The sequence below is a fragment of the Galeopterus variegatus genome, unplaced genomic scaffold (genome assembly GCF_000696425.1).
Source record: "Galeopterus variegatus unplaced genomic scaffold, G_variegatus-3.0.2 Scaffold3924, whole genome shotgun sequence".
In the NCBI taxonomy this organism is placed as follows: Eukaryota; Metazoa; Chordata; class Mammalia; order Dermoptera; family Cynocephalidae; genus Galeopterus; species Galeopterus variegatus.
In genome coordinates, this window is record NW_007730035.1 from 145,232 (window position 1) to 168,347 (window position 23,116).

Consider the following 23,116-nt stretch of genomic DNA (forward strand, 5'->3'; position numbering starts at 1 on the left):
ATGGTACAGTCAGACAAAGGAGCAGATCCACCAGACAAAAAGGACATGAAGCTTTCTCCAGCAACCAATCCGGAGAATGGTATGTGTCACCAGTGTTCCCTTTCTAGAGCAGAGGCCTTAAAATATCTCTCTAAATGTGATCAAATGAATGGGAAGAAAGTCTAATAGATTCACTGTGAACTCTACAAGCAATTTGCTGTACACGTTGATTGCACTACTACAACTCCTAGTGATAAGTTCGGGAGCAATTTTGAAGACAGGAAGGAAAGAAATTGACACAGTGGATTCAGAGCCTTCCCCGCTGCCCAATCCCGACCCCACAATGTTTTTTTTTTTCCTTTTTGTCTTTTTTTTACTGACCGGTAACGGGATCGCAACCCTCGGGTGTCACGCCCGTACCGGGGACCGGCAACGGGATCGCAACCCTCGGTGTTGCACCTGCACCGCGCTCAGCCAGTGAGCGGGAACCGGTCTCCACATGGGATCCAAACCCTCGGCGAGAGCACCGCCGAGCTCCCAAGCGGCGCACTCTCCAGTGCGCCACCGGGCCGGCCCACCGACCCCACAATGTTTTATGTAACACTTAGAACTGAATAACTTGGGGCCAGCCCGGTGGCGCACTGCTACAAGTGTGCCGCTTGGGAAGTGCGGCGGCGCTCCCGCCGAGGGTTCGGATCCCACATACAGACCGGTTCCCGCTCACTGGCTGAGCGAGGTGTGGGCGCAGCGCCGAGGGTTGCGATCCCGTTGCCGGTCCTGGTCCGGTCCGGGCGGGACACTGAGGGTTGCGATCCATTGCCAGACACGAAAAAAAAAAAAAAAAAAAAAAAAAAAGAACTGAATGACTTGTTCACATTCAAAATATCACTGCAACAATAGTATTTCTATGAAAACACTAAAAAATTAAGCATCCACTAAAATCTGTTTAGTCCTTTTAATCAGTAGAATACTGAGATTTGTATTAAAAACCTATTGGGAGTTAGAGTTTTTCAGTAACACTTTCAATAAAATTTTCATAAAGGGTAAAAACAAATGATTCTATGTTGGAGTTAGAGAAAGAGGATCCAAAAACCAACTAGATATTTTGAGATAAAACACAGGCTGGTGAGATGGGGGAGGGGAAAGCAATCATATTACTCTCATGATACCATACATCTGTATATTATGATCTGTTATTTCATCTAATGTTAGCAAAAACCCTATGAGAAAGCTGGCATATTCTCATTTTGCCACCAGGAAATTGGGTTTCAGATAGTTACATGACTTTCTGAAGTTCACACAGTAAGTGATCGAATAGGGCTTGAAGCCAGATCTTCTGGCCTTAACGTCCTTTCCAGTCCTCATGAAACCCTATGGCATGCCCCAGGTGTCTGAGCTGCCTTTCACATCGACACCTGCCTTTCTTTCCACCCCTACTCCTCACCCACCACCCCATCTCTGCCTTCTTCCTTTTCTAGGCCTGTCCCAAATCCTGAGGCTTGTGCTGCAAGAGCTGAGTCTGTTCTACAGCCGAGACGTGAATGGAGTGTGTCTTTTATATGATCTCCTCCATTCCCCGTGGCTGCAGGCTCTGCTAAAGGTGAGCGCTCCATTGCTCAGAAGCCTTTGCTTACTGTGGGGGAGCAGAAAACCACTGTCTGAGAAGTTCAAGCTGCTATAACAAAATATCATGAACTGGGTGGCTTATAAATAACAGAAATTTCTTACAGTTCTGGAGGCTGGGAAGTCCAAGATCAAGGCACTGGCAGATTTAGTGTCTAGTGAGGGCCCACTTTTTGGTTCATGGAAGGCTGTCTTTTTCACTGTGACTTCACATGGTGGAAGGGGCAAGGGGCCTCTCTCAGGCCTCTTTTATAAAGCTACTAATCCCATTCATGAGGGTGGAGGCTTCATGATCTAATCACCTCCCAAAAGCCTCACCTCCTAATTCTTCACCTTCTGGTGAAGAATTCAACATATAAGTTTGGGGAGACACAAACATTCACATCATAGCAACTACTTACCCAATGGTGTCACATGCCAGTTGGCAGGAAATTTCTACTTGGAAAATGTTCTTTTTTTTTTTTTTTCCCTTTTTGTCTTTTTTCATGTCCAGCAACGGATCGCAACCCTCAGTGTTGCACCCGTACCGGACCGGACCGGCAATGGGATCGCAACCCTTGGTGTTGCGCCCGCACCTCGCTCAGCCAGTGAGCGGGAACCGGTCTGTATGTGGGATCCGAACCCTTGGCGGGAGCGCTGCCGCGCTCCCAAGCGGTGCACTGTAGCAGTGCGCCACCGGGCCGGCCTGGAAAATGTTCTTAGAAGGCAATTGTCAGAGAAGAGCTATACAAACCTCTTAGCTCAGGAAGGAATTAGCTTAGGTGGAAAATAATATGGGAGCTCCTTTCTTTTCTCCCCTCAACTCTTTTTCTTCCAGAGGCCCCTGGGATGACAAAGTGGCCACCACAATGGCCCTCCGCAGCACCTTATCAGCTGTCTGCAACCCTTTGTTCTGAGGCCAACTCCGGACAAATAAAAATGTTTTTAAAAAATTATCCCTCTTTTTTAAAATCAGGAAATGAGATATCTATAGTTCTGTTTAGATATCTTAAAATTTTCTTACCCTGAAGGTTTCTTTTTTAATTTGGCTAAAATTTCACACACTATACAATAACATCTATTAAATTGTCAATGCTACTATAATTTTGTTATTCTGAATAAATGTTATTGTTAAGAAAGCTCATAAAAATGAAGTTACTTTTTGGGACGTGGGTGTTTTCTTCACTGAAGTGTGAAATGTGGTCATCTTGTTATGGATGTTAATATTATATTTCTTAAAATAAAAGTAGCAATAACTTTAGCATGAACAAAGATGTATTCCTCACATCATTTGTTTTAAAGCACCCAATTCCTATTAGGCATTTCCCCCTAGGATCAGCTAAGACAGGAGTTTTAATTTCATTATGGACATTGCCATTGCTCACCATTGGTAGGCTGTAGGTGCTTTGGCTCCCTGCTTCAATCAAACAGCCTTCATCACTTACAGGTAAACTTGAGCACTGGCCCCGAGGCAGAGCTGGGAAGCAGCATCGTCACAGATCTAGATAGAAAAGGCTGGGCTGAGCTGGCCTCTTGGGCCTTGTTTCTCCATCTGTAAAAGAAACTTTGGTTCCTAAAATAAGATTAGGAGCTGCGCTGAGGAGCTAGGCAGGCTTTGATGGACTCAGCCCAATCCTAGATCCTGCTATAGAAAAAAATTCCTAAGGGTCAGCAGATGAAGTTGGAATTTTTACAAATGAATTTGTTCTAGAGAATTAAGGAAGAAATGGGAAACAAACAGCTCCAAAGATCAGAACAGAGTACAGATAAGCATATATAGCATGCCCAGCCTCTGGTTCAGAACCTTCAGTGGATCCCAAGCCACACATCTCCTTCCCTGCACAGCTGCCTGGTGCAGAGGTCCTCCCGGGTCTGTGGCTCCAAAGAACCTCTCCCTTGAGATGCCCCTTTGCATATTGTCTATAAATCCCTATTGATCTCATCCCCAGAAATCCTACCCTTACTCAGTTTAACAAGAGTAAAAGTTTGAATTTCTTTTTACCAATGAAATTGCTTGGGGAAGATCAATTTCCCAGTGGCAGCCAATAATTAAGCCTTTAAATCATTGGAGCCACCAAACCTGAATTCATTTCCCATTGGCAACTAGAGACACATCTTGTTAAAGACCAACACTCATCATGTTATTCAGCTGTTTGTGCAGTTGCCCAGGCTGTATCCTTCCTTTGAGAGCCTTAAATCCAAAATGTTAATACAGATGGTCCCCCACTTATGATGGTTCGATTTTTCAACTTTAGGATGGGTTTATTGGGGTAATAAATGCATTTTCAATTTAGGGTATTTTCAACTTACGATGGGTTTATAGGGACATAATCCCATTGTAAGTCAAGGAGCATCTGTACTCATGTGATCAATATCGATTCTCCCACCCTTGCCCCTCTGCAGGTCTATGACTGTCTCCATGAATTTAAAGAAAAGAAACTAGTTCCCGCCACACTCCACGCACAGGCATTATCCTATGAGGTAAGGTGATTTCAGCTCCTCAGAGTAGTAAAGCTCAGACAGACACAATGCTATTTTACCTGCATTGCTAATTTAAATGAATTAAAGGCTCTGATGGAAAAGTTTGATAATTTTGCATCTAATAAATGTTTTTAATTGAACTAATATAAGGAAGAAAATTGGCCAACTATCTACCTGCTAACACCACCAGCCCATCTTTAGCATGTGTCCATTTCTCTTTCTTTTTGTTCTAAACCTTGATTCACCCTACGTAAACAGGGTAAGGTTATGGTAACGATCCCCATAGTATTCCTAATGTTATAGTAATGATTTCTAGCCTGGACCTTTTCTCTGAATTTCAGTCTCAAATATCCCATGGCTTCTTCTCCATCTTACCTGGAGGTTTAATGGACGGCTCAAACTCGACATGTTCTTTTTTTTTTTAAACATGACCGGTAAGGGGATCTTAACCCTTGACTTGGTGTTGTCAGCACCACGCTCACCCAGTGAGCTAACCGGCCATCCCTATATAGGATCCTAACCCGTGGCCTTGCTGGTATCAGCACCACACTCTCCCGAGTGAGCCACAGGCTGGCCCAAACTCGACGTGTTCTAAACTGAGCTACTGATCTTCCCCACCCCAACCCACTCCTCTCGCAGCCTTTTCTATCTTAGTAATGATATCTCTGTTCTTGTAATGCTCAACCAAAATCTTTGGGGCCATCTTTGACTCTCTCTTTCTCTTATATCTCAACCCAATCTGATGGCAAATCCCATTAGCTCTACTTTCAAAATATACTCAGAATCTCACCACCCCGTGCCATCTAACATAAGCTACCGTCATCTCGTACATAGACAATTGCACATACCTTCTACCTGGTCTCTTTCATCTACCCTTGCCGCCCTATGGGCTAGTCCCAGCACAGACTCTTTAAGAGCAAGTTAAATCATGTCACTTCTCTACTCAAAACCTTGTAATGACTTCCCATCTCAGAATAAACACCAAAGTTCTTACATAGCCAAACATAGTTGAGTTGCCATTAACTCTTTGACTCTACACTCACTACTCTCCCCTGTTCACTCTGCTCCAGCCATATCGGCCCCTTGTGGCTGTTTGAATTCATCAGACATGCTCCTGCCACAGGCCCTTTGCACTTGCTATTACCTATGTTAGTAATGCCCTTGCCCATATATCCACATGATTTGCTCCCTCATCTCCTTCCAGTCTCTACACAAATGTTGCCTTCTCAGTGAGGCTTTCAGTCATTTAAAATTGCATTCTCTCCTAGCACTACCCTAGCCATCCTCCCTGGTTTATTTTTCTTCTTAACACTTCTTACTGTCAATTACAACCACTTATTTTACCTATATATTTTATTTATTGTTTGTGTCCCCTCACTAGAATGTAAACTCCATAAGAATGGGGATTTTTGTCTGCCCGTTCACCACTGTTTTTGCATTGGCTAAAACAGTGCCCAGCCCACAGTAGGTGTTCAATAAATATTTGTTGAGTGGATGAATAAATGTAATCCATTTTATTCTTATTTATTGTCCAAACCATATTAAAGAAATAGAAAAAGAGAGAGAGTAAAAATATCCTCAATTCCAGTAATCAACAACTCAAAATTGTTCTCAGATGCCCACAGGAAAACACACACAAGATATTTTATTCAGTTGTAATCCTAGTGAATGGAGGTAAAGCTTTGTAAACTGCTGGTTTTCATTTGACTGCATGTAATGACACTTGACTGCTGAAGATCTGCAGGGCTGACTAAAGTCTTGAAAGGTCTTATGTCCTCTGAAAGTAGGTCTATACCTAAATCACAGCAAAGAGATTGGAATTCATTCTGTTTAGCACTTTTTCATCACAACAAACATTAAAATTGCTAATCAAATAATACACCCTAAAATAGAAATTATTATTCGCATTTTCTGTTTGAAGAATGGAATGTCCCATGGTATTAAGCTACCTGAGATCCCCAGGTACTTACTTGGAGAAACTCAGCTTAATCTTCCCATGAAGTGCTGACGTTAGCAAACAGCTATTTCAGAGCAACTAGAGGGAAAGTGCCTTGGTAAATATGCTATTACAAAAGTGGGTAGTTCTTCCTCCAAGGCTATGATGTGCCAGGACTGGGGCACTGGGGCTTAGATCTACCCCAAATCTTGGATTCTACCTACTCTAGTAAAGTTTAATGAATAAGGAAGGATACTAGGCCCTGACTTTAAAGACGAAAAAGAAGGCTTTAAGAACAGCTTATGTTAGGTCAATAGCATGTTAGTCAGTATATCGGTTATCCAGTGTGGGTGAGGCTTACCAGGTGATGAAGACTTTTTAAAAATTTCATAATTTATGCTTTTCCATGAACCAGGTAGTAGAGCTGCTACGTGAAACCCCTAAATCCCCTGAGATCCAAGAGCTGAGACAAATCCTCCAGGGTCCACACTTTAAGGCAAGTGCTTGCTAAAATAGAAAAGATATGCCCATCTGGCACATAGACAACGTTGGGAAGAAGAAATGAATGTAATAGAAAGTGTAAAATTTTTAATTGAACTTTAATATTCATGAACAGATGTTCTGTCACTGTACCTGGGTGACCAGTGAATTGTACTTAAAGATGTGTGACTCAGATGTGACTAGTTCAGTGTCGTCAGTCATGGAGCCAAGCCTACTGTATATATGAGGAGGCATCCAGAATTTTCCATGGTGTCTTGTTTCCCCCACAAAGCCATAGTCCCTCTAAAGTTCTGGGGGGTAATCAGGGTAGCTTCTAAATATAGAGAAATAAGCTCCATACTTCCTTTCCAACTTGGGAATATTTTAAGTTTTGGAAAAGTTTGTGAAGGTATTTGGAATATACAATATAATGATAATTACCCCTATGAGGGGGTATATGAAGAATATTTGATTGCAAAACAGAAATCTACCTCTCAGTACTGATAGACTTTGAGATCAATTTATCAAAAATTAGTATTTTAAGAGAATGTCCACATTTAGAGCAATGCAATTTATGAGTCAAAAATTTTAGTTCATAGGATAACCATTGGTTGTCAAATATCCTCCACAGCATGCACTACTTAGAGAATTTTCTGAGTTCCAAGTCAATTTAGTTCCAACTAAGTTCTGTCCACCAATCTTAGGCAGGGCTGTAGAACGACAGCTTCCTCACCCTGTGAAATGAAAATTTTAGCGTAGTGGGTCATTATAAGGAACTCTGATCGTAACCCAAACCAGGGAGCTACTTTTCCTCATTCTGTTCTACATGGACCCTTGGGTGTTACTGAAAAATTTAACAAGCAACATGTTTTGATTACTGTCCCTCATTCTGCCTTAATTAAGGAAAATGTTACAAAATGTTTTGTATTTCAAACTTCACGGGAGCACCCTGGATTACATGGGCTTCCAGGAAATGAGAATGTCCTGGAATAATACATATTAGCATAAATTAAAGATTAATTTCTCTGTGCCTTGTTATCTGTAAACTGAGGACAATAAATGTAGCTGCCTCATAGAATTATTGTGAAGATTGCATTAATCCACATAAAATGCTTGAACTGTTCCCGCGGGTATGTGTTGGTGTTTGTTTTGTGTGTCTTACATGTTGTTGTGTGTCCCATGGGTGATATTCACTCACCTTTTCCTTCCCTGTTCCCAGGCCTTGCTCAGTGCCCATGACACGGTAGCTCAGAAAGATTTTGAGCCCCTTCTCCCCCCACTGCCAGACAATATCCCGGAGAGTGAGGAAGCAATGAGGATTGTTTGCTTGGTGAAAAACCAACAGCCCCTGGTAAGGAAATAATTTTAGCTTTTCATTTAGAATTATAATGGGGCTAATATGAACTAAGTTATTTCAAGTAGTTTCTTGGGCAATATTCTTGTCTGCAGTCAAATGTATAGTGATAACAATCGCTGTAAACTATATGATTTTTGGGGCCGGCCTAGTGGCGCACTGGAGAGTGCGCCGCTTGGGAGCGCGGCGGCGCTCCCGCCGAGGGTTCGGATCCCATTACCGGCCAGTAAAAAAGACAAAAAGGAAAAAAAAAAAAAAACTAAATGATTTTTGCCTGTGGTTTCAGGCACATTACATGTCTTCAGGTTTTCACTAAGGAAAGATTTCTGCTTAGTGGTGGGGTGTTTTTTGTTTGTTTTTTAAGTAAAAGACAAAACTTACAATATTTTTTATGAGAAATAAGATATATATTTTTTAAATTTTATTTTATTATTTGGTTTTCTATGTGTGCATGTATTTCATTCAATTCCAATGCATTTGCCTAAGTTTTTCTCCTCTATGAATGGGAAGCTAAGTAAGGCATTAATTTTATTTTCTAAGAATAGTGCCTCCAATTAGGTTGCAATTGTGGGAGTTTTCTTTATCTTTAGAAGGATCTAAATATTCTCTGTGTTATGTGGTTGGATAGAGATCTTGGAAGGACAAAGTTGAATGGCCTTTCCTTTCTGATGGCATGGAATGACTGAGAGGACACAGGGTACTGATGACCCCTCTTTCCTTGGTTGGTATGAGTATCCTCATCTGAAAGAGCAAAACTGCACTGATTGAGGGAAGCTACCAGAAAAATGATCACGTTAGGTAAAACAGGGATCTCATTGTATTCTCTCTCCAGGGAGCTACCATCAAGCGCCATGAGATGACAGGGGACATCCTGGTGGCCAGGGTCATACATGGCGGGCTGGCTGAGAGGAGTGGTAAGCTGAAGCAGCAGAGGACAAGTGAGACTAGAAAAACAGGAAACCCTTGATTGTTTAGTCTTCCTTCCAGAGAAACCCCTCTTTCCTAATTTAGGTCAGGGCTTTAAGTTCTGCTGTGTGGTTAAAGCAGTAAAGAAGGAACAAATATTCCAGAGAAATCTCATTCCCCTCCTTCATTGGGTCCCTCCCGTTCTCAGCACCATATTAACGTTCTCTCTAACAGTTGATATTCTTATGGCAGCCTCACAAAGTAAGTATTACCCTGCCATTTGATAGATGAGGAAACTAAGGCTGAAAGAGATTAAGTAACCTGCTCAGGATTGCACAGTTCGAGTCAGGATTCAAGTCCAGGTCTGCCTGACTCTGCGTTCCCAACTTTTCCTCTCCACTTTGTCCTCCTGCTTTCAAAAAGGCACAGCTCTTTCCCACCTGGAAATGCCCTTCGCTGACTCTTTCTACCAGTTAATCAAATGTTCATCCTCTCACTGCTGTGCTCCTGAAATGAATGTTCCATACTTGCCACCCCGTCCTCACTACCCACAGCCTCTGACTCCTGGCACATGGTTTGTGCACCAACTTTCTTACAGTGAATACCCAGGATTTCCTAGTCACTGAGCCCATTGGCCCTTCCTTTTCCTCAGTTTTGTGTTCACTTTTCTACCACATTTGATGCTGTTCATAACTTTCTTGAAATTTTTGTCACCCTTGGTTTCTGTTTCATGACATTTTGCTTCTTGTCTCAAGTCTGACAACTCTACTGTTTTATCTCATATTTCTCAAGGATTAATTTTAACCCTCAAGTTTCTCCACATTTTCTCTTTTGAAGAATATCCACCTTTCTCCTTTTCACTCATCATTTACTCATGACCTTGCATCTTTATTTTTAGTGCTATCTTTTATCAGTGTTCTTGTTCCATTTTACGTCAGATTAGCAAAAATTAAAATATTGCCATCAGTTCATACCAAGTGTTGGTGAAGAGGTAGAAAATGGCATGCTCACGCCTTTCTGGTGGTGGTATAAGATGGAATAACCAGTTTACTTTATTATTATTACTTTAGAGGGCTGGCCGGTTAGCTCTGTTGGTTAGAGAGCAGTGTTGTACACCAAGGTCAAGGGTTTGGATCCCCATACCGGCCAGCTGCAAAACAACAACAACAACAACAACAACAAAAACCAAACAGCAACAACAAAAAAACAAAGTGAAAATAAATTTAATAATATTATTTTATAATAAATTTAAAAATTTTAGAGCATGATTGGGTTAGCTACCTCTATTTTTCCCCCTATTTCTTTGTGCCCTTCTTTCTTTTGTGTTTCTATTTGCCTAGGGTTGTTATATGCTGGAGACAAACTGGTGGAAGTGAATGGAGTTTCAGTCGAGGGGCTGGATCCTGAGGAAGTGATCCATATTCTGGTAACAGTCTTCTCTTTGTCTTTTTGTTTATGACTTAGTGAAATGCCAGGGCTGAACTGAGCCAGTCAAGCCCATGAGGGCACTGTAATGTGATGGGGATTTGACTCCCTCTTGGCAGCTTCCTCTCTCCAGACACCCATACCTTGTTTGTTGCCATGTAGCTCATTGACCGCTGCTGTGGGTCAAATGTGTCTCCCAAAAGTTCATGTTTTGGACACTTGATCCCCACTGTAACAGTGTTAAGAATGTGACAAATCAGATTATGATATTTGAAAGGTGGGGCCTTTGAGAGGTGATTTGATTGTGAGGACTGTGCCCTCGTGAATGGATTAATCCACTTATGGAGTAAAGAGTTATTATGGGTGTGGACTGTGGGCTTTATAAGGAGCACATGAGAGAGCTCTTCCAATTCTCACCATGAGATATACCCTGTGTCCCCATGGGACTCCATAGAGAGTTCCCACCCAAAAGAAGGCCCTCACCAGATGTGCCCCCTGGACCATGGACTTCCCAGCCTCTTAAACTGTAAGAAATAAATTTAATTTCTTTATAAATTACCGTGTTTCAGGTATTCTATTATAAGCAACAGAATGGATTAATACAACCTCCCTCCTCTACCTCCCAGAAGTTCTGGTCCCAGCTTGGAAACTTCCCTTCCAAATCTGCTCCATCAGCCTCAGGAAAACTGGCAGGTCCTCAAAGCCAAGTCATTTATCACCTTGGTTGCTCCATTAGATCCTTAGCCTGGGTGGGCAGAGTGAGACTTTGGAGGAGAGTCTGAACCTGAGCAAACTACTCCTTCTCCCCTAACTTTTTTTTTTTCCTTTTTGTCTTTTTTCGTCACCGGTAACGGGATCGCAACCCTCGGTGTCGCGCCTGCACCGCGCTCAACCAGTGAGCGGACCGGTCTCTATATGGGATCCGAACCCTTGGCGGGAGTGCAGCCGCACTCCCAAGCGCCGCACTCTACCGAGTGCGCCGCCAGGCCAGCCCTTCCCCTAACTTTTTTATGCAGCTAAAATCTGTTTAACATCTTCCTTGAGGGCAGCATTGGGAGAAGAAAGAAGTCACCAGATGTCAGCATATGGTTAGGGGGACATCCTTGCTGGCCCACCACTGTTTCCATGTGGTTGGAGCTGGTAATTTATAACCTGATCATACGAGCCTTTGGTCTCTCTTCACCTCTGAAGCCATTCCCTGAATCACAGTTCAGTTGTCAATAGTCATAAGAGCACGTCCCTCCCCATCTCCCCCCATTCATTCTCAAGTGGGGGGCCTGAGGTTGATGACTATGTAGTATATAGGCAGCAGTTCTCAAACTGGGTTCCTGGAGGAATTCTAGTTTTTCACAGTGATGGCTTAGAGACTGAGGTGATGGGCGGTACTATAAGGAGTATAGCAAGCATGTAAATTTTTTACAGGCCACTGCTGCAAGATTCTGTGTGGTATACAAGGTGCTGCTGAGGGAGCTTGAAGTACTATAAATCACAGATATGCATGCCTCTACCTCAGCCCTCAGGTTCCAGCTATGGAGTTGCCAGTACAATGGGATTTGTCAGCAGTGAGGTGAAGGGTCCCTGGGAGAGACCACCTCATTGGGTTTTAGCATACCAGTGACTCTGGAGCCCTGCAGCAAGGGAGAAGCAGAGATAAATTGCTCCCTAATTTCCATTTCTAGGTGGTGACAGTTAGCTCTTAAACCCTTGTGAAAGTCTCTGTGGGGGGTGTCACCATTAGACCTGGACACATTCAGTGTAACTTCCTCTACTAAACCCCAGTAATACTGCTAACTTCATGATTTGTCAATCTTTCCCCTTTGTCATTTTCCAGGCCATGTCTCGTGGCACAATCATGTTTAAGGTGGTTCCAGTTTCTGACCCTCCTGTGAATAGCCAGAAGATGGTAAGGATTTACTAAGCCTTCAATCTCCCACACTGTGAATCCCCAAATAAAAGTAACAGCAACTAAATACAATGTATAATGTACCATCTTCTATACTGTGTTAGACATGCGTTCAATACTGTATTGGATATTTTTCAATACTGATGACCTGAGAGGCAAAATGAGTAAAAGAATACAATAAAAGTAGATGAAGTTCCAAGAAGTCAAGAAACAGCATCAAAAATGGTAAAAAAAAAATTTTGAGCAAAAACTTCTCAGAGCTGAAAGATTCTGTTCCCAATGACACTTTTTAAAATGGTACTTAGACTCAGTTCAGGAGGCAAATTCTCTTTTTTGGTGAGGGTGGAAAGGAAAGACAGGAGCAGTAGATGGAGGAGTAGGAGAAATGGTTTTAAGTCGTGATGGCCCATGGGCAAGGGTTCTTCTGATGGCACCATTATGGACCTGCTGACAGGTATATGTTCGTGCCATGACTGAGTACTGGCCCCAGGAAGATCCCACCATCCCCTGCATGGATGCTGGATTGCCTTTCCAGAAGGGAGACATCCTCCAGATTGTGGACCAGAGTGATGCTCTCTGGTGGCAGGCCCGGAAGATCTCAGACCTTGCTACTTGTGCTGGGCTAATCCCTTCTAACCACCTTCTGAAGAGGTAAGAAAAGTCATCATTCCTGGACTCAGGACTGGGCCATCAGTAAATAAAATGTTTTTCTCAGGCTTCTGTTACTACAGTTAAGATGAGATAAAGAGAGACCAGCAAATGGATGAACACACACACACACACACACACACACAGGTTTATAAATCCAAATGTCGACGTATAAGTATATCCTAAGAATCTTAAATACTGAAGAGACCAGAATAATTATATTAGCTAGAACAGAAAGAAAAGTGCTTGGAAACTAAATTAAACTTAAAAAGTGCTAGTCTGAATGTTTGTGTGTTCTCCTGTGGCGTCCCCCCGACCCCCACCCCAGTTCATATGTTGAAACCTAATCCTCAATGAAATAGAAATTAAGAGGTGGGGTCTTTAGGAGGTGACTAGGTTGTGAGGACAGAGCCCTCATGAATGGGATTAGTGCCCTTATAAAAGAGGGCCGAGGGAGTTTGTTTGCCCCTTGCACTATGTGAGGACAGAGCTAGAAGGCACCACCTATGAAGCAGAGGGCAAGCCCTCACCAGGTACTGAATCTTCTAGCACCTTGATCTTGGACTTTCCAGCCACCAGAACCATGAGCAATAAATTTCTGTTGTTTATAAGCTGTCCAGTTTATGGCATTTTGTCATAGCAGCCCAAATAGACTAAGAAAAAAAGGCATTAATCTTTCAAGGCTGAGTTGAGACTTCAGTTACTAAATCTCAACCCATCATCCTCACCTTATGCTACTGAGGTTTCATGATATCACCAAGGGGGTGAGTGAAGATAAAAAGGAGAGGAGGTCCAAGTCTCAGCCAATGTTAAGAGGTCAAGAAGGAGAAAAGGAACTAGCAAAGGAGATTGAGAAGGAACGACCAATGAGGCAGGATGAAAATCAAGACTGAATGGTTTCCTGATCAACTGTATCAATTGCTGTTGAGAGGACTGAGGATGGACCACTGGATAATAAGAGTCGATCCTGATAAAAGCAATTTCAGTTGAGGAGTGGTGCCAAAATCATTGTTAGAGTGGGATTTGAAGAAATTGATGATAGTACACATGGAAACTGTTTGAGATATTTTGGTATAAAGCAGAGCAGAACAGTAGAGAAATAGCTAGGGGAAAAGCGTAGTGGCATGAGAGAGAATCTTTTACATGGGGTAAATAGTGCTACTGAGAATAATCCAGAGGGAGGGAACATTTTTATGATACAGGAGAAAGAGAAGAGAACGACAGTTGTCCATGTCCTTGAGTAAGCAGAAGTAGATATGCTCTAGTATATAAGCAGAGGGGTTGGCCAGATATAGAATCACAAACAGTTCATCCAGAGGAATAGTAGCAGGAGAGAAGGCAGAGTATGTGGGCACAGTGGAGGGTGGAGGATATGGTGGGAGCTTGTGGAAGTTCTCTTCCAACCACTCTTATTTTCTCAGCAAAATGAGAAGCAATGTCATAAGCTGAGAGTAGGGTGGATAAGAAGGTGTTGGGAAGGAGAGAGGAGAAAGCTTGAAAAGCTTCCAGGAGAGCTGGAGAGACAATGGAGTAGGTAGATATAGTATGATCAGCATTAAAGACCCACTTCAAAGTCATACATTTGAAGTACTTCTGGTCAGCTTCCTGGATGGAGGTCCAGATTAGACAGAGGGTTGGACTTAACAGCAAATCAAGAGAGGGCCCAGGGAGCGATGGTCAGGATCAACCTTGGCCTTTAGGCTGTTGGGGAGAAAGAGGAGGAAAGGAAGCAGGGGAAGATCAGTGAGAAGGAAGGAAGAGTGATGGATTATAGGACCCGGGGTTAGCAGATTACTGGGGTTGGGAAGATGGGAGGGGTTGGTAGGAGTAGGGATGCTGGAAATTGAATTACGGAGAGATTGAAGTTACTGGGACTGAAAAGGTCTAGGTTATGATAGGGGAAGCAGTGGCTGAGGTAGGATGAGGGGAAGGTCATTGGGAAAAAGGGGATCAAGGACCCAAGAGGCCAGGGTGTTGGAAGGGGCATTGATGTGCCTAATAAAATCATCGAGAATTATGAAAGAATAGTGTTGAGAGCGTGGGGGGTGAGCAGGAGTGACCCGCGATGACTACCAGAAGAGTAGGGGGATGATATTCAAAGCTGGGCCTCTTAAGGAAGAGGGAGAATGATCTGGAAATGGCAGTGAGAAGCAAGGACACACACGCCCCTTCAGGCCCAGAGGAATGGGGCCACACACAGTGGTGTGCTGGAGCCGGCTGACATGAACCCGTTGTGACATCTTTTCTCATACCCACATCCAGTGAAGGCAGAGTCATAGCTTAAAAGCAGCCACAATGACAGTATTGACACTCCAGAAATCAGCAAAGGCTATGACTCAGCGCTCCGCTTCCCCCAGAGCTGGTTTACCAGCTCACCACCAGGACTGGAAGAGGAAACATCCACCTCTTGAAAGGTGCAGGGCAGGAGTGACCTCAGGGAGTACCAGCGTTCAGTCAGCACGAGAAGGCAAAGGGCTCAAAGCAGGGGTAAGGTCTGAGAGAGTTTGTGGAAGATTTGCTGTGAATTCCAGAGAGTGTGTGGAAGGATTCAGAGAGGGTAGTCAGTAGATGGGGCCGTATAGGAATTAAAATGCAGAGGTTAAGGGATGACCTGACATGAATAGTGTCCCAGGGCAGAACGTGGTGTGGAGGCTCAGGTGGGGTCTTGCGAGGAGTTCAAAGAAATTACGGGTTTACTGTGTTAGCATACAAATAAGGGACAAGAGAAAGTTGTCACATTGTTTTTAGCAATTGCCATTTGAAAATATAATATGAAAATAAGAACTTAAACAATTTTATCTCCAAGCAATATGTCAACAGCAGAGCCCACACAAATGTCTTATTGTGAACAGAATGAAAGAAGGCACTTCAGGTTCTCCTGATTCTCATTCAGAAAACCGGGAGACCCTTGGAGGAGTGGAGGAGAGTGTTGAAACCAAATCCGTTGCTACATCTTTGCAAGAGGTTGGCCCAGGGTATAGGCCAGTGTGGCTTTTGGGAAGCCACTTAATGTCTCAGAGCTTCAGTACATGAGATCCATGACATCTACAAACAATTTTTCTCTCTCCCTGATTCTCCAACTGTACCATGAATAAAAATTAACTGGGGTTCTTGTTAAAGTACAGAATTCTGGGCCCTGCCCCCAGAGAATCTAATTCAATAATAGCTCATGGCCATAGCCCAGGAATCTGCATTTTAGCAAAGCACCTCTGGTGCTCATGGTAAGTGGTATGAAGAGCAACATGGTGCTAACGAATAGTGGGAAGAATATAAAATATTTTTTGAGCTCATTATAATGACAGATCTTTTTTTTTTTTTTTCCTTTTTGTCTTTTTTCGTGCCCGGCAACGGATCGCAACCCTCAGTGTCGCGCCCGTACCAGACCGGGACCGGCCACGGGATCACAACCCTCGGTGTTGCTCCCGCCCCTCGCTCAGCCAGTGAGCGGCCGGTCTGTATGTGGGATCCAAACCCTCAGCGGGAGCGCTTCCCAAGCAGCGCACTATAGCAGTGCGCCACCGGGCCAGCCCTAATGACAGATCTTTTGAATGCAAGTAGCTGATTTTTTTTTCCTTTTCTTCTTTCTTTTCTTTTTTTTTTTTACAAGTAGAAAATCATATCTGATTTTAAAAGATTGTGGAAGAGTGGGGAGGAAGGCCTCTCCAAAAAGGGCATATTGGTGGAGAGTAATACCCATCTAAAGAAGTGTTGTATAACTATATTATACATTTGAAGTTAGATGTTGATGGTTGGTATCAACATAGCAAATATTTTTTGCAAGTGGACATGAGTTGGGAGTGAGGTGCCCTATTGCTCCTGAGCAACACGTGAAGAAATATAGGACATTTGCATGAATGAGAAACCAGGAGCCCCTAGAGGAGAAAGGGGTGAAGCCTGACTGAGAGAGACACACACAGAGACAGAGATAGAGACAGAGAGAAAGATCAGATTGCAGGCTAATCTAACTGGGGAGTGGCAAGGGAAAGTACAGGAGATTGAAAAGCAGATGCTTAGTTGGCTGATCACCTAACTGGGAATCCAGAACCTGGGTTCCAGGCCTGCATGTACTGTGAATGAAAGTATTTCTGGAAGAGTACACAAGAAACTGGGCAGACGTGAGAAAAGAAGTCTCACTTTTTATACAGTTAAGGTGTTTACTATGTGCATATGTTGTCTTAAAATAATTAATGAATCAGAATGCCTTGCATGCTGATTAAGAGTTTACAGTAAGTTTTTACATATCATTTAGTCCTCATAATTCCTTCAACATGCACTTAGCCCCATTTCATAAATGGGAATTAAATGTCAAATGTTACAAGATTTGTCCAAGAGCCTAAGGAAGGGAGGGAAGACTGGAACCCAGGTCTTTTAAATCCCAGTCCATCACTTACTAGATTACACCTTGGATGCCTCCTGCTGCTAACTGCTCAAACTTCACCACCTCCTTGACCTCCCTGGCTCTGTTTCCTCATTTCTAAAGTGAGGAAGGTGGACTTAATTGGCCCTTCTTAAACTCTAGTGTGAATTAGAATCACATGGCGAACTTGTTTTAAAAATGCAGATGCCCTGGCCTTATTTCTAGACCGTCTGATTCAGGAGATCTAGGAGGCCCAGAAACTTTGAAGTGTACCTGAGGTGTTTGTTAAAATGCAGATTTCTGCTTTTTAAACTTTACTATGCAGATGACTTACCTGGGATTTTATTAAAACAGAGATTCTCACTTGGAAGGTTTGAGGTGGGGCCTGAGATTCTGCATTCTAACAAGCTCCCAGGTGAAGTTGATGCTGCAGTTCTGGGAACCACAATTTGAACAGCAACAAACAACAGGATCTTCTAGGTCTTGCTCTAAACTGTGTAGCACTGAGTAAGGAAGAGAGAACAACTTTGTTTAGAAAGTTGCCTTGAATTAGGTGAGGAAAGGAAGACCTCCCCCGAGGAATTGCTGGGAGGGGATTTAAGGGAAGGGGAACAAACCAACAAAGATTTCAGGGGCCAAGAAAAGGTGAGGCCTCCCTCTGAAGCCCAGGTTCTAGAGGTCAAGGAAGGAGCAGATTCGTGTAAAGGAACTGCAGAGAGTGTCAAACAGCCTGTGAGGGACACCAGAGCTCGCTGTGAAGATCCTAATGAGACCAGCTGAGACAGCTGACATGCACCAGAGGCAGGTTACCGTGGGACGTTTACTGAAGATCCGTGCATGTGGACTTGTGATCATGGGTCAGATTGGCTCCTGATGTCTGCGTTGCTCTGAAAAGATCCTGTGTCTCAGGAAAAGTGATGAGAAGGGCTATGTGTTTGGAGAAGAAATCACCCTTTTCACATGGGTGGAGGCAGCAGAATTCTAGAAAACGTTCTGTTTGTGGTTGCCCTGGATCTGTTTCATCTGGGTTAACCTGGGTTGGGTTTTTTTTTTCACAGTGTATTTCTGTTTTGCACAGGAAACAGAGGGAATTCTGGTGGTCTCAGCCTTACCAGCCTCACAGCTGCTTCAAATCAACCATATGTGAGTGTGTGGCTCCCTCAAACCCAGCATGTGCATCCTGGGAAGCCTGCTCCCTCTTTCCTAGGGCTGGCTTCTTGCTCAAGACAGGAAACATCTCCCTGGCAGCTAGCTGTCTGAAATCCTACCACAGACATTCATTCCTTCGGATTTAGACTATTGTGTTCTTTTTTTTTTCCTGCTTCAATCATTTGTCCATACCCAGCGATTTCTATGGAAGAAGGTAAGAAAATAGTATTTAGAAAAAAACCCTTATCTCCAAAGTCTCCTAGAAGTTTTCTGTAGTTTTCTTGATTCACTTCAATTTAGTTCAGGTATTTATTAAGCTATTCCTATGTACCTAGTAGTGTGCTAATCAGTAATACTCTAATTTATAAAAAGATGTGAGTCAAAAGAATGCACACAAAGTGTAATTGTCCTAACAACTGAGTGGAATAAAGAAAAGAGAAGTAACGTTGATACGTGGCTCCACGGTCTAACACAGCACATGGTAAAAACTCAATAAAAGTTGTAAAACTGATCAGGTGCTTTGTTTCAACTGCTTTATGTGCATTATATAAAAATAACTCTAAGAAAATTGTTATTTTATGGATGAAAATTTTGAGGTTCAGAGAAGATAAGAACAGCTGTCAAAAGTTGCAAAGAATATAGTCTGGATGTCTGAAAGGCCCTGCATCAGGGAGCAAATGGTACCTTTAGATGTCACCCCTTCCCCTTCTCCATGCCAAACCATCTAGATGGCTCATTATGATGTCACACACAACACACAGGCACACATGCAGGCAAGAAAATAAGATGCTGTCTGCTTATGCAGAGGGGAGAGGAGAGAAGCAGCCCCGTAGGAACTACCCACATCCCTAAAATTGGAAAGAGAGACCAGAGAACTGCACAAGAGTGGCTTGAAAATTGATCTCTGTGATTTTTTTAACATTTATTTGTACATGTTTGTGGAGTACAGCGTGTTGTTTGAATACATGCATATACTGTACATTGATTCACTTAGGGTAGATAGCATAGCTTTGTACCCGTTAATCCATGCTCTCTCTTCCTCCTCAGCCCCGCTCCCCTCCAGGCCTTTGGTAACCATTATTCAACTCTCTACTTGTATGAGAACACTTTTTCTTTAGCTTCCACATATAAGGGGATCATGTGGTATTTGTCTTTCTGTGCCTGGCTTCACTTAACATGAAGGTCTCTAGTTCCATCCATGTTGCTGTAAATGATAGGATTTCATTTTTTTTATAGCCGAATAATATTCCTTTGTTTACAAGTATCAGGTTTTTTTGTTTGTTTGTTTGCTTTGTTATTTTATCCATTCATCATTATCCATGCCATGGCCGTTCAGGTTGATTGCATCTCTTGGCTATTGTAAATAGTGTTGGCAATGAACATAGGAGTGCAGATGTCTCTTTGATATATTGATTTCATTTCCTTTGGGTATATACCCAGTAGTGAGATTGCTAGTCACAGAGCAGTTCAATTTTCAGCTTTCTGAGGAAATTCCGTACTGTTTTCCACAAAGGCTGTACCAATTTGCATTCCTAACAACCATGTAGGAGAGTTCCCTTTTCTCCACATCTTCACCAGTATTTGTTATTTTCTTTTTGATGATAGCCATTCTAACTAGAGTAAGGTGATATCTCATTGTGGTTTTAATTTGCATTCCCTGATGATTAGTGATGTTGAGCATTTTGTCATGTGCCAGGTGGCCATTCATATTCAGGTCCTTTGCCCATTCTTAAATTGGATTATTTGGGTTTTTCCTTCTTTTTTTTTTTTGGCTGTTGAGTTGTTTTAGTCTTGTATATTCTGGTTATTACTCCTTGTCTGATGTGTAGTTTGAAAACACTTTCTCCCATTCTGTGGGTTTTCTTTACACTTCGTTGATGGTATTCTTTGCTGTGCAGCAGCTTTTTAGTTTCATGTAGTCTCATTTGTCTATTTTTGCTTTAGTTGCCTGTGCCTTTGTAGTCTTGTTCAAAGAAGCTCTCTGCCCACTCCTATTTCATGTAGTATTTTCCCTGTGTTTTCTTCTAGTAGTTTTATAGTTTGGGGTCTTAAATTTGTCTTTAATTCATTTTGAGTTGATTTTTGTGTATGGTGGAGATAGGGGTCTAGTTTCAATCTTCCACATGTGGATGTCCAGTTTTCCCAGCACCATTTATTGAAGACACTGTCATTTCTGAATACTGTCAGCACCTTTATCAAAAGTCAGTTGGCTATAAATAAATGGCTTTATTTCTGGGTTCTCTATTCTGTTCTATTGGTCTGTATGTCTGTTTTTATGTCAGCACCATGCTGTTTTGGTTACTATAACTTTATAGTATATTTTGAAGTCAGGTAGTGTGATGTCTCCAGCATTCTTCTTTTTGCTTAGTATTGCTTTGGCTATTCGGAGTCTTTTGCACTTCCATATGACTTTTATTTTATTTATTTATTTTTTTAAAGATGACCGGTAAGGGGATCTTAACCCTTAGCTTGGTGCTGTTAGCATCACGCTCACCCAGTGAGCAAACCGGCCATCCGTATATGGGATCCGAACCCATGGCCTTGGTGTTATCAGCACCGCACTCTCCCGAGTGAGCCACGGGCCGGCCCCCATATGACTTTTAGAATCACTTTTTCTATTTCTGTGAAGAATGTCATTGGGATTTTGATAGGGATTGCATTGAATCTGTAGATTGCTTTTGGTAGTATGGTTTCAGAGTATTAATTATTCTAACCCATGAACATGGGATATCTTTCCATTTCTTTGTGTTATCTTCAATTTCTTTCATGAGTGTTTTATAGTTTTCTTTGTAGAGATATTTCTCCTCCTCAGTTAAATTAATTTCCAGTTTGTTTGTTTTTTTGGTAGCTATTATAAATGAAATTGCTTTCTTGATTACTTTTTCATCTTGCTCATAATTGGTGTATAAAAATGCTACTGATTTTTGTATGTTGATTTTGTATACTGCTACTTTACCGAATTTGTGTATCAGTTCTAAGAGGGTTTTTTTAGTGGAGGTTTTAGGTTTTTCTATATATGATTACATCATCTGCAAACAGAAACAATTTGACTCCCTCTTTCCAAATCTGGATACTCTTTATTTCTTTCCGTGACCTAATTGCTCTGGCTAGGATTTCTAGAATGATGGTGAATAAGAGTGGAAAGAGTGGGCATCCTTGTCTTGTTCCAGTTCTTAGAGGAAGAGCTTACAGCTTTTCTCCATTTAGTATATTAGCTGTATGTTTGTCATATATGGCCTTTATTATGTTGAGTTATGTACCTTTTATGCCTAATTTGAGGGTTTTTATCATGAAAGAATGTTGAATTTTATCAAATGCCTTTTCTGCATTGAGCGATGATAATATGGTTTTTATCCTTCATTCTGTTGATGTGATATGTCACATTTATGGATTTGCATGTGTTGAACCAACCTTGCATCCTGGGACAAATCCCACTTGATCCTGGTGAATGATATTTTTAATTTGCAGCTGGATTTGGTCTGCTAGTATGTTGTTGAGGATTTTTGCATCAATGTTCATCAAGGATATTGGCTGAAAGATTTCTTTTTTTGTTGTGTCCTTGTCTAGTTTTGGTGTTAGGGTAATGCTGGCCTTGTAGAATGAGTTTAGAAGAGTTCCCTGTTCTTCAGTTTTATGGAGCAGGTTGAGAAGCATTGGTATTAATTCTTTTTTAAATGTTTGGTGGAATTTGGCAGTGAAGCCATTCAATCCTGGGGTTTTTCTTTCTTTCTTACTTACTTCTTTTTTTGTTTTGTTTTGTTTCATTTTTGCAACCGGCCAGTATGGGGATCCAACCCCTTGACTTTAGTGTAACCAACACCACATTCTAACCAAGTGAGCTAACCAGACAGACCTCTAGGTTTTTCTTTAACAGAAGACTCTATTACTGATCCCATCTCGTTACTCATAATTGGTCTGTTCAGGGTTTCCATTTCTTCTTGGTTAAATCTTAGTAGATTGGATGTGTTCAGGAATTTATCTGTTTCCTGTAGGTTTTCCAATTTGTTGGCATGTAGTCATTCATAATAATTTCTAGTGATCCTTTGTATTTGGTAGTATCAGTTGTGATGTCTCTTTTTTCATTTCTGATTTTATTTTAGTGTTTTCTCTTTTCTCCTTGGTTAGTCTACCTAACCAAGACATGTCAATTTTGTTTATCTTTTCAAAAACCAAATTTTGTTTTGTTGATCTTTTGTATTTTTTTGTCTCACTTTCATTTATTTCTGCTCCGATCTTTGTTATTTCTTTCCTCCTGCTAATTTTGGGTTTGGTTTGTTCTTGCTTTTCTAGTTCCTTAAGATGAATTATAATTTATTTGAAAATTTTCTACTTATTTTGATGTAGGGGTTTGTTGCTATAAATTTCCCTCTTAGTACTACTTTGGCTGTACCTCATAGGTTTTGGTATGTTGTGTTTCTATTTTCATTTGTTTCAAGAACTTTTAAATTTTTCTTCTTAACTCCTTTGACCCATTGGTCATTCAGGAATATATTGTTTAGTCTCCTTGTATTTGTACAGTTTCAAGAGTTTCTCTTGCTGTTGATTTCTAGTTTTTTTCCATGTAGTCAGAGAAGATATAATTTCAATTTTTTAAAAATTTAAGACTTGTTTTGTGGCCTAACATATGGTCAATCCTGGAGAATGTTCCATGTGCTGATGAAAAGAATGTATATCCTGTATCTTTTCAATAGAATGTTCTGTAAATGTCTATAAAGTCCATTTGGTCTATAGTGCAGTTCAAATCCAATGTTTCCTTGTGAATATTTGTGTCTGGATGATCTGTCCAATCCTGACGGTGGGTGTTGAAGTCCTAAACTATTATTGTATTGGTCTATATCTCCTTTTGGATCTAATGATATTTGCTTTATCTGGGTGTTCCAATGTTGGATGCATATA

The 23,116-nt window shown here is 41.8% G+C and overlaps 1 protein-coding gene across 1 annotated transcript in view; it reads left to right on the top strand.

Moving 5' to 3' along the window:
- MPP4 (membrane protein, palmitoylated 4 (MAGUK p55 subfamily member 4)) overlaps positions 1-23,116 on the top strand; it is a 45,569-nt gene continuing 22,453 nt past the window's right edge. Inside the window, exons 1-12 of the mRNA XM_008586288.1 lie at positions 1-79; positions 1,458-1,579; positions 3,985-4,062; positions 6,414-6,494; positions 7,698-7,829; positions 8,665-8,746; positions 10,079-10,164; positions 11,995-12,066; positions 12,521-12,717; positions 18,150-18,214; positions 18,417-18,434; positions 21,200-21,202. Coding sequence (XP_008584510.1) covers positions 1-79; positions 1,458-1,579; positions 3,985-4,062; positions 6,414-6,494; positions 7,698-7,829; positions 8,665-8,746; positions 10,079-10,164; positions 11,995-12,066; positions 12,521-12,717; positions 18,150-18,214; positions 18,417-18,434; positions 21,200-21,202 — 1,015 coding nt within the window. The remainder of the gene's footprint in view (positions 80-1,457; positions 1,580-3,984; positions 4,063-6,413; positions 6,495-7,697; positions 7,830-8,664; positions 8,747-10,078; positions 10,165-11,994; positions 12,067-12,520; positions 12,718-18,149; positions 18,215-18,416; positions 18,435-21,199; positions 21,203-23,116) is intronic.